Here is a 14,858-nt window from a genome sequence, read left to right on the forward strand (position 1 = left end):
AGACCCTTCTAGCCAGTGATGAAGAGATCACAGAGCCAGGCAGGCGGTGGGCCACAGTGGCTCCAGGCCTGCCCTGGGGCAGGACACACAATTCTACAAGATTCTGAGGGGTGACCCTTAGGACCAGCACCCCACAGGCAGCTTTCCAGAGAACTGGACACGCCCTAGGCCCCAAGCCCCACGAGGGCAGGGGCAATGCCCGGCATATCCATCACACCTGCCCAGCACCAAGCCCAGCAGCTGGCAGAGAGCGGAGGCTGCACGATGTGCTTAATTAATAAAGTCATCAGTGAACCCACTCATGAGAATGCAACTGTGGCTCATTAAGCCATCCATTTTATAATTAATGAAGCAGCCCACACACAAGTAGGTGTTTAATCAACATTCATCTAATTAATTAATCCTCGCTTGGACTCCCTCCTTCCCTAGACACCCGGAAACACAGAGGGAGCCTGCTAAGTGTCTGCTGCACGTTCCTGAGGATGCTTCAGGGTACCCATGGCTAGTCAGAGGGGAGGGTCCCATGCCCAGAGTGGGTGTTTATTGAGCACTGACTGTGTACCACGGCTAGAGGGGAGGGGGCGCCAGTGCCCAGAGTGGGCATTAAGCCCCGACTGCATACCTTAGCTAGAGGCAGAGCACTAGTGCCCGAAGTGTGAGCGTTTATTAAGTGCTAACCGCATAGAAGGCACCGCTTGTCACAGTGACCCCTGGTAGCCCATCTCAATAAAAACAAGAGTGTTAGTATTTATAAAGCACTTACTGCATACCAAGCCCTGTCTCAGTGTCTCACACCCGGTCCTGTGCGTACATGCATAAGGACCTTCCAGCTTGTCTACACCCACTCTTTCCACCCAACACCCCGAGGACCCTTCCCTTCAGAGCCCGGAAGTGCTCCCACACTGGACAGCCTTTGGCCACACCCTAGAGTTCCTTCACGATTGGCTGAGCCAGTGGCCAATCACACTCCCCTTGGTTAGTGATTGGTCCAGGCGTGGTCATGTGGCCCAGCTCTGGCCAATGAGATTTGAGGGGGGGGGGGTCTCAGCAAAGGGAACCATGGGAAACATTTCCCCCTGACTGGGAGGGAGTCTCCCCGACTAGTTCTTTCCCTTCTGGATGTGCTAGGGTAAGGCGAGGGTGCTGGGACCTGCATCTGGGCGAGAAAGGGGCCGAGTGCCGAGAGAATTGTAGCGGTGCCTATCCAGCCCCTGCAGCGAGTGAAGACTGAGTTAGTGAATCCTAGGATTCCCACCTCTGGGCTTCCTGTTGCCCGAAGCAAGTACATGGCCTGAAGTCCAAGTCCGCTAAGCAAAGGGCTCTGTATCTCCCAGCCAGAAGCACCTGAGAGATGTGGGCGCTCTCATTGTCCCCATGTCACAGTGGGCAAGCAGGTGTGCTGAGGTTAAATAACCTGCCCACGGACACAGAGCCGGGAGTGGTGGAGCTGGGGTCAAAGTCAGGTCTCTCTGACTCCAGAACTGCTGAGTCCCGCAGCTCCATGTGGTTCCCTTTCAAGGCCCTCTCAGACTCTGTGACCTGCCATCACTCCCTCAACCCTGAGCCTCTTGCAAGCAGGGAGTAGTAGCACTTGGTCATCCTGAATCCCCAGAATCTAGCATGTTCTATGAATGAATGAATGAATGAATGAATGAATGAATGAATGAATGAATGAAATCTGAGAAGTCTAACTTCTCTTATGTGAACAGAAAAGATGACGGCAACCTCCCTCCATTCCAAGATGTCTCAAGTCCCTGAACACATTTCTCTGCCTGTGCTTCTTTGGGTATGACTTCAGCAAGGAAATCAGTAAGAATTGAGAACACTTGAAAAGTGCTCACCACAGTACCCAGCACTGTTCTGTGCACATAGGAACCCACTTACCCCCGATGAAGTGGGCGCTGTGATTATTTCCTCCACATCTCAGAGGAGTCAAGTGAAGCAGAGATGTTACGTCACTTGACCAAGGCCACAGAGTAACTGCAGATCAAAGGTCAATGCGGCAATGGGGCTCCATGTACCCTGCTCCTAACCCATATGCTGTGCTTTCAAGGTGAGCCAGTCTCAAAACCCCTTCTGTCTTTGCATTCACCAAGATAAGCCCTAGCCCTGAAACAGAAGACAGCAAGGCCACGAGAGCCCACGAGCCACCCTCTGCCTTCACCTGGAAACTATTTGAAGGAGTAAAAAGAGAAAGCATATTGATTTTAATGCCATAAATGTCGCATTCTCTAAGTGTTTAGATAGCTTTGGGGATTCCCACTGTGCACAGGCTGTGATCCACGCCCCATGGCTGGATCTGCCAGTGAGGCCCCTCCACCTTTTATCGTTGCCAGGAAGTAGCTGAGTTTATTTAGACTAGGAGTTGCCAACCCACACACTCACCGGGGCCAGGTGGCTGCACAGGGGGGACCAGGCAGGTTGGGCATTGGGAAACCACAGCAAAGACTCAAGTGCCCCTAAAGGAGGCTCCACTGAGCTGTACAGAGCTGGCCAGAAGGGCCATACCAGCTGGTCATTCATGAGAAGCCTGAAACCCAAACTTTTAAGTAAAAGTTCCTGCTTTTTTTTTTTTTGAGATGGAGTCTTGCTGTGTTGCCCAGGCTGGAGTGCAGTGGCGTGATCTCAGCTCACTGCAAGCTCCGCCTCCCGGGTTCACGCCATTCTCCTGCCTCAGCCTCCCGAGTAGTTGGTACTACAGGTGCCTGCTACCACACCAGGCTAATTTTTTGTATTTTTAGTAGAGACGGGGTTTCACTGTGTTAACCAGGATGGTCTCGATCTCCTGACCTTGTGATCTGCCCGCCTCGACCTCCCAAAGTCCTGGGATTACAGGCGTGAGCCACCACACCTGGCCAAGTTCCTGCTTTTTAAAAACTCGACCTAGGTCAAACAGAAACACCTATGGTTCCGGTGAGGGTGCCACCCCTGGTCCACCAGACAGACATCAAATAGCCTTACCTTGGTGAGATTCAAGGCTGTCTGCTCCGAGAGGGACTTACTGGGTAAGCTGAGGGATACATTTTGGAGGGAACTCAGTATAACTCCGGGGCTTTGGAAGGTTTTTCTCTCCTCTGTCAGGTTGGTTATGATGGAATGGTAGGCATCTGTGGGCATCTGAAAGAAAATGGCAACATGAGTTTCCACTAAGAACTAAAATCAAAATATTACACAGAAGTTGAATGTGTCCTACTCTGGGTTGAATGCTTTTTTTATTTTTTTATTTTTTTGAGACTGAGTCTTGCTCTGTTGCCCAGGCTGGAGTGCAGTGGTACAATCTCGGCTCACTGCAGCCTCTGCCTGTCTCAGCTCACTGCAGCCTCTGCCTCCTGGGTTCAAGCGATTCTCTTGCCTCAGCCTGCCAAGTAGCTGAGACTACAGGCATGCATCACCACGCCTGGCTAAATTTTTGTATTTTTAGTAGAGACAGTGTTTCACCATGTTGGCCAGGCTGGTCTTGAGCTCTGGATCTCAAGTGATCCTTCTGCCTCAGCCTCCCAAATTGCTGGGATTACAGGCATGAGCAACTGTGCCTGGCTTCTCTTTTTTTATTTATACAGATGGGGTTTCACTATGTTGCCCAGGCTGGACTCAAGCAATCTTCCTGCCTCAGCCTTCTGAGCAGCTGGGACTACAGGCGCAGTCACCACACCCAGCTGGTCAAATGTTTTTATACCATGATAGTAATATAGCTTCTACTATGTACCTCACACTTTTGTGAATATTTTGCTTGTATTAACATTTCATCCTCACAACAACCTTATGAAATAAGTCCCCATCTGATGGATGAAACTAAGCACAGAGAGGCTTACACAAAAATAAGTGGAGCAGCTTGGATTTGAACCCAAGCAGACGGGTCAGAGTCGTGCACTCACTATTATATTAACATTCTCAAGAAAGGACAGTTCTTTGATTACAAACACTAATTCCAGACAAGAATTTTTCTATATGAATTGAGCTTTTCCTTTCACATCAAACGAAAAGGGCACAGAAAGAAGCCAAGCGGGGCAGGTTCCTCACTCCCCACTCATGGAGCCCATGGCCCACGGTGCCACGGCATTTCCTTTGGGCACCTGAGGCTCCTGGTGGCAGGAACTGAGAGTTTTCCCCTCAGTCACTCTTCGCACCAAGAATTAGTGCTGCAGTTGGCTTCGCCTCCATTTGTTATTTCTTCCCAGACAATGTACTGCCGATAACAAAGAGCCCAGACACCTAACGGAATTTTCTCTCTCCCAGCAAACACCCCAAGCAGAAGGACATCAGCGGGGGGCCAGGGGGGCCAAGGAAGATGCATCTGCTCACCATGGGGCTTGCTGTGGGTGTCACGGAGAGGCTTGGCAGCGTTGAAGACAATAAAGCATGCTTTCCTGGAAAAAATAATGCTGGATTAAGGACTAAAACATGGTCACTTTTTTCACCACAAGAAAGACCTGTCCTTATTAAAAATGTACCGGCTTCAGACACACGGAAGAGAGGCTGAGAATGTTTTGAGTTGGAATGTTGCTGGAGATAAATTATGGGCTAAGAAATCAGCTGAATGGGTCGGCCATATGGATTTTCCCAGGTCACATTACTTTTCTATTTGTATTCTCAATCACTTTTGAACACCCTTCGTGCAAGTCAGCATATCAAAAGATGATTTTGTACAAGGATTACCGATTTCAAATAAATAAAGAACCAAAAGAAATAGATTTCAATTGCATCCAGACTGGTTGGAAATAAAATGAGGAGGACTGCAACTCGCTGGGCTGGCACAGACAGGAGCCCTGAGAGCGCCCTCCTCCGAGATCGATGAAGTGAGAATAGGCCCCAGTAAAGCAGTGGAGAAAACTGTCTTCCTGAGCCCCTTCCAGCCCGAGGATTCCAGCTATCCTTTGCACTCAGCCCGCATGGGGTTAATGATGAATAATTACAAACAATAAAGACATTTAAGATTGAAGACTAAGCCAAGATTTGCTGTTCTCGGCCTGTTCACCCCCAACTACTTCCAATCCTGCTATTTCCTGATGAGAACACAGACTTAACCAGATATTCTACTTCATTTTCAGAAAATCTCTTGAAGTTGCTTTGGATGAGCTGAGGAAATGACATCATCACCCCTGGCTGGCTGCAGGAGTGACTGAGCCCTTGGGTTTGGGTGGGGTGGGGCCGCTGGTGAACGCAGAAGGTGTGACGCTGCCGAGAGAACTGGACCCCAGCACCGCTCTGTTCTCCAAGTCAGGGTGACATTCACTCCTCAGGTGCCAATGAGTTACAGAGGAGTCACGTCAAACTCACATTTAACTCGTGTGTGTCCACAAAGCAGAGTGAGGGATGGTGAAAATCGGTCCAGTGATCCTGCCCACCCTTGCAAGCAATGACCACGGAGACTGGAATGAAAATGAGAATCTGCCAGGTCCTCAGTCGGTCCCAGTTCCCATGTGCTGAGTGTGTTTCCAGGGCCCAAAGACACATGCTTTCAGATTGCACGGCTCTGAACACAACCTCCTTCCTCTCTACAGAAAGAGCTGCTGTCCATTCCAGTGGTGGGGGAGAGGGGACACCTGGCCAGGGTGACAGACGGTCAGTACTGTGTCTTTGTATCAGGAAAGGCACCACACCTGGACGGACCGGTCAACAAATAGTGCCAGCTCTGGCTCATGAGATTAGAGGAGGGTGTCCCCTCTGGCCAGGTCACTCAGAAAAAGGCCCCCTCTGGGCATCTACAGCCCCAGCACAGCTTCAAATGCAGACAGATCTTCATGTGAAGAAAGACTTCTACCTACTTGTGTGGCCATGTCCCCACTGAGGCCCGGCCTGGCTGGGAGCAGGCTGGATTTCAGTTCCAGCTGTCACTCTGCATGGCTGCCCTGAACTCAGCTGTGTTGGACTCACCGAGCAGTGGTACACTGGGCCCCACACAGGCCTTCCAGGGACTTTAAGAGCCATTCTCCTATACATGCTTGACATTATATACCTGTCTTCAGGACCAGGTCACCAGGTAAGTTGGGATTCTGGTAGATCCAGTTCTGGTTCAGTTCCGGTTCTGGCAAAGAGAGTTTGCTCTGACGAGAACAAGAACCAGAAACAAGGGCACCTCTTTCCAGTGTTACTAAAACAAGTAAACTGTCAGGAGGACAGGATTTGTTTGAGGCTTTTCATAACATAAATACAAGTGATAACTTGGTTTCAAAGTGACAACTCTAAACCCTAGGCAATAAAATGCAGTAGATTGATCCCTTTTTTTTCTTCTGAAGGACGCTATAATTTGCCCTCTGTCAGTGCTGGGAGAGGGAATGCATTCTGTTTTCCTGGGTGGAAGCTGGAAGATGTAAATGTCTAAAGCTGTAGTGGACACAGGCTGTTTTGCCCACACAGCATCTGTTCCTTCTGAGACCAGTGTCCCTGATTGTCCCCTGGGAGTCCCCTCTCCTCCACATGTTCTGGATAAGGCTGACCTCACTGTCATTTCAAGGGGGCTAGGGGTGGGAGACTACCACCCAGACCTAAGCCAGTCAGCATATTCTGCACACCCAGACACAGAAAATGACTCATGGAAGGTGCATGGATCAATGTGAGCCAAAGTGAGTCCTGCCCAACCCCGGCATGGGAGGTGATAAGAGAAAGAAGCTCCCTCTTTTCCACAGAGGCTGCTGAGGGCTGAGGATGCAACCCTAGAAGCATGACAGCCACCTTGGCACCAGGAGGAGGCTAACACAAAAGAGGGCAAGGTCAAACGCAGAGATTCCCACTGACATCATGTGAGCACCTGGACCAAACCAGTTCTGAACCAGAGTTTCCCCTGGAGCTTCCATTGCAAGAAATGAAAAACACATGCCTTTCTTGGCTAAAGTTATTTCAAATTGGGTTTTCTCTCATACAATCAACAGAGTCCTAACAACTGAGGGACTCAATGTCAGAAGCGGAACGAGAGCAGGCAGTGTCTGGAACTCAGGCCTTTCTTTTTCGGTCCTGACACCCGCTGTGCTGGGTGCCAGTGAAGCAGCAGCCACGTTTGTGAATGCCTACATGGGGGCTGTCATGTTTTAGCAGATTATTTTATGTGGAAATAAAGAAACCCAGTGGGGGGAAAATGGTGCATTCACTTGCGGGCAGAATGAAAATTGAATTGTAGGGGGAAGGCGAATATTGATTTTAAAACCAGCTAAGAGCCCTTGGATTCCTGCCATATGCCAGGCATTGTGCTAATGACCTTACAGACCTTTTCTCATTTTATTATCCCAACACCACCCCCAGAGAGGGAGGAGTAGTATTTTTATCCATTTAACGGAGCAAAAAAAGGCCGAGAGATTAAGACAAAAAGGTTATACATTACACATTTCCATGTATGTGGAATCTCCAGAATAGGTAAAGACAGAAAGTAGATTAGTGGTTGCCAGAGCCTGGGGGAGCGGAAGACGGGGAGTGACTGTGCCCCCTGGGTACGGGGTTTCCTGTTGGGAGGATGAAAATGTTTCCAAACCAGGTAGAGGTGGCAGCTGCCCAGCACTGTGAATGTACCAAGTGCTACTGAATTGTTCATTTTTAAATGGTTATGTTTATGTTATATGGATTTGACCTCAATTTTTAAAAATGATTTCCCAAAATCTCATGGCTCATTATGGCACAATGAATATTTGAACCCCAGTCCACCTACCCACAGGTCCCTGCCCTGAACAACTGCCCTGTGTTGAGTAGGAAGAGGTATCTTAGGGGTTTTCCAAGGGCCCATCAGAGTATATAGCCCCCGGGAGGCACACAGCTAACATCTGTTGATCAAAATCACTAATGGACTTTGGATATTTGCTATCCAAAGCCTTCTATAATCCTCCGTCACATATACCTGGAAAGCCCATGATGATCAACAGAACAATATTCATCTCAGAGCATCTCTAGTAAATTGTTAACTCGTCTATCTCAGGGAACAGGTGTTCTAACACACAACTGTGTTTATAAGGTTCATTAGGACACATCTCATGCCTGCAGTGCTGATAGCTGTAACAGGAGAGTGGGGAGAAAGGAGGCAGATACCCTGGGAACAGACAGCAGATCTGCCCCAGCCCTTCACACTCACTGACCAATGGCAGCAGTGAAGTACATGGCGATCTCATCCGGAGTCAGGGCCCGCTCCCAGATGATGAACTCATCGAAAGCGCCGTTCTCATAACACTTGGCCTGATCCTGCTCAGAACCTATCACGAGGTTGACGTTGGACTCTCCATAGTCCCGAGACACTTTTCCACTCGGGTCAGAGGTGTTCAGGGTCCCGTTGACGTAGACTTTCAGGCCTTCCTTGGATTTCCATGTAAATAGGACATGAGTCCAATAGGGGCCTGGAAAAGAGTGAAGATCGCCCTTCTGAGTGCTGTGGAAATGAGCTCCCCATGCACGGGTTTTTCGTGTTTGAGGGCACATCCTTCTTTCTTAAGATGATCAATCACTGTCAACTTTGGTGAGTCCTAATACAAGGTATAACACAGACCTGACTTTCCCCAGTCCTTTGGAGCACAGGAAAGACATTATCTTTTTGTCCCCATGCCCTAAATTCCAAAAGCAGTTCAAGGAGACTCCTTGTTATTTTAACATAGTAGTTACAAATTTAAATGCCCACAAGCAAGTGTGATTAAAATATCTGAAAAATGCCAGGGCACAAGAGCCAACCAATCAGACCATAAGCTCAGTTAAGAAAAAAATGGTCAGGAGCAAGGCAAGGATGTCCCCTCTTACCACTCCTTTTTAACATTGTACTGAAAGGCCTAACTAATGCAATAAGGCAAAAAAAGGAAATAAGAATATACATATTGGGAAGGATGCAATAAAAGTATATTTATTCACAGATGATACGATTGTCTGTGTAGAAAATCCAAAAGAATCAACAAAAAAACTGAAACTAATGAGTGGGCACAGCAAGATTACAGGCTACAAAGTTAATACACAAGTCAATTGCTCTCCCTCTGCCAGCAACAAACAAGTCGAATTTACAATTAAAAAACACATTACCATTGTCATTGGTGCCAAAAAAGGAAAAAGAAATACATATATTATAACAATATATTTATAAGCAATATATGAAGAAAACTACATAACTCTGATGAAAGAAATTATACAGGAACTAAATAAACAGAGGGATATTCCATATTCATGGTTAGAAAGACTCAATGTTGTGAAGATGTCAGTTCTTCCCAAATTGATCTATATCTTCAACACAATCCCAATCAAAATCTCATCAGGTTATTTTGTGGATATTGATAAACTATGGAGAGGAAGAGAGCCAGAGTAGCCAATACAATATTGAAGGAGAGAAACAACATTGGAGGAACAACACTACCCAATTTCAAGATTTACTATAAAAAGTTACAGTAGTCAAGACAGTGTGGCATTGTCACACTGTGGGACAGAATAGATCTGTGGGACAGAATAGACAGCCCAGAGATAGACCAATAAAAATACAGTCAACCAATCTTTGACAAAGGAGAAAAGGCAGTACAATGGAACAGAGAGAGTCTTTTCAACAAATGGCACTACAACAACTGAATATCCACGTTCCAAAAAAAAAGAGAATCTTGGCCGGGAGCGGTGGCTCATGCTTATAACCCCAGCAGCACTTTGGGAGGCCGAGGCAGGTGGATCACCTGAAGTCAGGAGTTCGAGATCAGCCTAGCCAACATGGCAAAACCCTGTCTCTGCTAAAAATACAAAAAATTAGCTGGGCATGGTGGCAGGCGTCTGTAATCCCAGCCTACTCAGGAGGCTGAGGCAGGAAGAATTGCTTGAACCCGGGAGGCGGAGGTTGCAGTGAGCCAAGATCACCCCATTGCACTCCAGCCTGGACAACAAGAGCCAAACACCATCTCAAAAAAAAAAAAAAAAATCTTAAACCTGTCCTAAAAATTAGTTCAAGATGGACTATAGGTCTAATATAAAATGCAAAACTAGAAAACCCCTAGAAGATAACATAGGAAAAACATCTAGATGACCTTGGGTTTAGTGATGGTTTATTAGATCCAACACCAAAGCCACAATTCATGAAAGAAATAATTGACAAGCCTGGACTTCCTTACAACTAGAAATGTCTCTGCTCTGTGAAAGACACTGTCAAGAGAACAAGAAGACAAGCCACAGATGGGGAGAAAATATTTGCAAAAGACATGATAAAGGACTATTATCCAAAATATACCCAAAAACTCTTAAAATTCAACAGTAAGAAAACAAACAGTCCACATTTTGGGGGGCTGAGATGGGAAGATCGCTTGAAGCCAGGAGTTTGAGACCAGCCTGGGCAACCAAGTAAGACCTCAACTGTATAAAAAAAAAAAAAAAAACTAGCGAGACATGGTGGCACATGCTCGTAATCCCAGCTACTTGGGCAACGGAGGTGGGAGGATCACCTGAGCCCAAGAGTTAAACGCTGCAGTAAGCTATGATTGCACCACTGTGCTCCAGCCTGGATGACAGCTCCTGTTAGAAAGAAAAAGAAAGAGATAAAGAGAGACAGAGAAAAGAAAGAAGGAAGGGAGCAAGGGAGGATGGAAGGCAAGAAGGAACGAAGGAAAGAATGAAGGAAGGGAAAGAAGGAAGGGAGGACGGAAAGGAAAGAAGGGAGGGAGAAAGGGAGGAAAGGAATGGAGGAAGGAAAAGGGAAGGAAGAGAGGGAGGGAAAAAAAGGGAGGAAGGGAAGAAGAAAGGGAGGAAGGAAGGAAGGAAAGAAGGAAGAGAGGGAGGGAGGGGAGGGGAGCAGAGGGAAGGGAAGGCAGAAAGGGAGGGAGGTAGGAGGGGAGGGGGGTGGAACGTGAAGGGATGGAAAGAGAAGATGAAGAAAAGAAAAGAGAAGGAAGAAGAGAAAGGAAAGAAGAAAGAAAAAGAACGAAAGCAAGAAGACAGAAAGAAGAAAAAAGAAGAAGAAAGAAAAGTACAGAAAGACCGAAGAAGAAAAAAGAAAGAAAGCGCCTCAAGCCCAGTAAAGAAGAAAGACAGAAAGAAGAATCCCTCCCCGCCAAAGAACGACACCCGAAAGAAAGAAAGAAAGAAAGAAATCCAAGTTTTAAAATGGGCAAAAGATCCACCTCACCAACTCATAGACTGTACAACACCAAGAGCTAATGTGAACTATGGACCTTGGGTGACAATGATGTGTCACTGTAGGTTCATCAAATGTAACAAATGGATCACTCTGGTGGGGGAATGTTCATAGTGGGGAAGCTGTGCATGTGTGGAGGTGGAGGGTAATGGGAATTCTCTGAACTCTGCACTCAATTTTTCTGTGAATCTAAAACTGTTCTAAAAAACAAAGTCTATTAAAATCTAACAGCGACACAGGCGTTCCGTGGCGCCCACAAAGCCAGTCTGCAGAGGCCAAGGAGGGGGGAAGCACAGTAACGGGCTTTCCCTGAGGACACGGCTTTTGTGCTGACTGCGGTGCATGGAAGGGTGGCTGCCCCATCACAGGGAGGTGGCCCCCACTCACCTCTCCCACCAGTAACCCAAGAGATAAACAGCCTGCCTTGCCAGTCTTTATATTTCCAAGAGAAAATTGGAAAATCTTAATTTTAAAATTAAATCATTACTAATGATCATAAATCATTCCAAATATTTTTCTTACAAACATGGCCTAGGCAATCACAATATAGGACCACAAAACGCATCTGAGGACCCAACTCAGCCCACAGGCCACTGGCATCAGCCTCTGCTCTAAGCGGGGGCGTATAATGTTAACCAACATGGGAGTGAGTGGGTGGGGAAGACCAACCTCCCTGCTCATTCAGGAACCTCCATCAACCAACTTTTGTGTTACTCTTCTCTCTGGCACAAGAACCAAGCTCATCAACAAGAATGTTCATCAGACTTTGACTGTCACTTCCCCCATAAAGGGTCCCCTTTGTTCTGCCAGCGCGTGTGTAAATTGTCCTGAGCTTGCTGCTGGAAGGAACAGCACGGTGCTTTTAAAGGACACGCATCGCCTCCAGCCAGCCATGCATCTTAGATCACCCAGAGTGACATCAGGGCTTCTTGCTCAAGATTGTGCAACTTTCTGATAATTTTGAGTCTCTGGAGCATGCTTGGATCCTAGGTTGGTCCAAAGTATTATTATTAAAGCAAGAATAACAAACGCCTTCAATGCACAAAAGAGAGCATATTGCCAGCCAGAAGTATTTCTAATTCTCGCCCTTTCCCTAGGTGGAAAAGCAGCCAGAGTTGAGCACGCTTTACCTTAAAGCATGTTCAAGGTCAGAGAACCTAATGGGTGCCTGAAACCATGTTCCACCAGTCCCAAGGAGCACAGAGATAAGATGCTTGCAATCGGACTGTGATAGCAAGTGGAACAGGAGGGTCACGGACAAGGTTCAGATGGTTCTGTGTCAGGGTAGGGAGGCAGAGATTATTTCTGACCTTAGGGATCACAGAGGGCAAATTTGAAGCAGATGTTTGCTGAATTGCCCCTCCTTACAGAGGTGGAGGTACAAGCTGGTCAGAGCACACCGAGCATCCACAGAAAAAGGCAAACACCTGGGCCCACTGTGCCATCATTCCAGGCTTTATGCATAGCATCCCACTTCATTCTCACAGTCACCCTATGATGTGATACTGCTATTACTGTCATATTATGAATAAGGAAACTGAGGCATAGGGTAGTTAGGGAAGGTGCCCAGGTTCACACAACTACCAACGTCCAGAGGCAGGATTGATCCAGCCTGTTTGGCTCCAGAGTTCATGCTTTTTAATAACTGGACCATGCAGCCTCTCTTAAGAATGAGCCAGAAAATGAATTTCCCTTAAATACATCAAAGATGTTTCCTGCCAGGAGACCATCCTAGGCTTTTGTGCTGCCCCCTTCACCTCTGCCCTTCCCTTTTTGGGCTCCAGTCCTGACTAGGCCCCCACTCCATGCCACCCTGAGTCCTTCTGCATCCCCGGCCACCTGTTCCCCTTCTCCAGCTTCCACTTCAGACCTTCGTCAGCCTCTATGGCCTCCTACCCCACGTCCGTGTCTCAACACCCACCTGCAAACTCAGCCAATGTGCAGGGACCCCTGTCCTCTTTCCACACATCCAGGGCCCCTCCCTCCTCCAAGACCACACACAGCCCAGTGCTTCACGCCCTCTCCCCCAGCCCCTTCCTCTGCTCCCCGAATCTTCAGCCTCTCTCTCCAAAAGCTTCTTCTCGTCATGCTTTAAACAATTTCGAGTCTATACCATTAAGAAGAAGGAAGAAGAGGAGGGAGAGGAAGAGAAAGAGGAAGAGACAAAGAATATGAGAGAAAAAGGAGGAGGATGAGGAGAAAGAGGGAAAATGAGAAGGAAAAGAAGGAGAAATGTAACCACTGCTTGCAGTTTGCACACCGCATCTTCAGCTTAATTTCCTGGAAACCGTGAGGTAATTCCTGTTAGTATCATCTGCACATCACAGGTGTGGTCACTGAAGCTCAGTGTGGTCAGGTAACCCACAGCAGTCACAGTGCATGGGCAGACGGAGCCCAAGCTCTGCACCACCCAAAGGCGACTTACCAAGGGCACATCCTTGCCTCTCCCCGTGCACCTCCCCAGCAACCTTAAACGAAAGGAGCTCAGGTGTCAGGAGGCAGCAGCATCCCTGGGCTCCTTGGGCTGCGCTGGGCTCCTCAGCATCCCGTTCTCAGAGAGGACTCCACTCCTCCAGGCAGAGCCTCCCGGGGCTGATGCTGTCACTCACCTGGGGGCTGAAGGAGGCCTCCCATGTCACCTCCAGGCACAGCCTCCCGGGGCCGACGCTGTCACTCACCTGGAGGGCTGAAGGAGGCCTCCCATGTCATGGAATTGTCCCGCGTGTACAGCTCCACGGAGCCTCTGCCGTCGCTGGAGCAGACTTTGAACCCATTGGAGATGACCTGTCCCCCATACGCAGAAGGGACTGGTCTAGACTGTTCTCCTTGTGTCTTCCAGAAGAAAGAAAATGTGACCCCTGAGGAGAGGAAAGTCACAAAATCCGTTATTCACAGAGAGCAGTGGACTCAACTTCTCAGAAGCACATGGTTCTCGTTGCTTTTTATTTTTCATTCGAAAAGCATGTTGTCCCCATTCTAAAGGCAGTGTATGTTCAGTTCAGAAAATCCAGACAGTAATATTTGCACATGTTTATTAAGGGCTCACATAGCGCCAGGCACTTTTCTAGGAGTTTGAAATGAATTCTCGCCTTTTAAAAAGTACAAAAATCTTGCTTCATCCCCACTATACAGATGCAGGAACTGAGGCTAGTTCACTCAAGGTCACCAGTGACTGAGGAAGATCGCTGCAGTCCCCACTGGGAGCGTACAAATGTGAAGACCTACACCGCAGTAGGTTTCTCTCCTACTCCTCCAGAAATGTGGTTAGGGTGGCTCCTTCCTCAGCCTTTTCTATAAATAGATTTTACAAAGACATGAACCATCTCAGGCATACTGCTTTATAAACAACATTTCTATAAAATTTACTCCCCCGTGAACTTCCTCCAATGTCCATAAATACACTTCCACGTTGTCATTTTTATGTCTGCACAGCGGTGCATTCTAAACAAGCACCACAGTCTTTTTTTAAACAACAATCCCCTGTCGCTGGATCTTAAGGTTTTGTTCCACTTTTTGAAGAAATTTTCAAACAGAACTTGAAGCAAATTTTTTTGCCTATCTCAGATTATATGCCTTTAGGATACATTCCCAAGAGGGGGTTTCTTGCCAAAGGGAAGTACACTTTTAAGGTTGTTGATATCCTCAATTGTTCATTTCCCAGTTGAACACAGAGAGGTCAGCAGCTGAAACCGTTTTCAAGACCCCAGTCTACACATTCGTGGAAGTCCTGACCCCAGGCCCATGCTGTGGGGAAGGAGGGATTCCATGTGGACCAAATAGTCTGAGTGACACATGTTAGTAT

The 14,858-nt window shown here is 47.6% G+C and overlaps 1 protein-coding gene across 5 annotated transcripts in view; it reads right to left on the bottom strand.

Annotated features, from left to right (window-relative positions):
* Window positions 1-14,858, bottom strand: part of ADGRD1 (adhesion G protein-coupled receptor D1) — a 222,198-nt gene that overhangs the window by 144,952 nt on the left and 62,388 nt on the right. For all 5 annotated transcript variants that reach the window (XM_030939905.1, XM_030939903.1, XM_030939904.1 and 2 more), the window contains 4 exons: window positions 13,735-13,914; window positions 8,058-8,312; window positions 4,303-4,367; window positions 2,962-3,117 (listed from right to left, as the gene is read on the bottom strand). In XM_030939905.1, coding sequence (XP_030795765.1) covers window positions 2,962-3,117; window positions 4,303-4,367; window positions 8,058-8,312; window positions 13,735-13,914 — 656 coding nt within the window. The remainder of the gene's footprint in view (window positions 1-2,961; window positions 3,118-4,302; window positions 4,368-8,057; window positions 8,313-13,734; window positions 13,915-14,858) is intronic.

The sequence above is a fragment of the Rhinopithecus roxellana genome, chromosome 10 (genome assembly GCF_007565055.1).
Source record: "Rhinopithecus roxellana isolate Shanxi Qingling chromosome 10, ASM756505v1, whole genome shotgun sequence".
In the NCBI taxonomy this organism is placed as follows: domain Eukaryota; kingdom Metazoa; phylum Chordata; class Mammalia; order Primates; family Cercopithecidae; genus Rhinopithecus; species Rhinopithecus roxellana.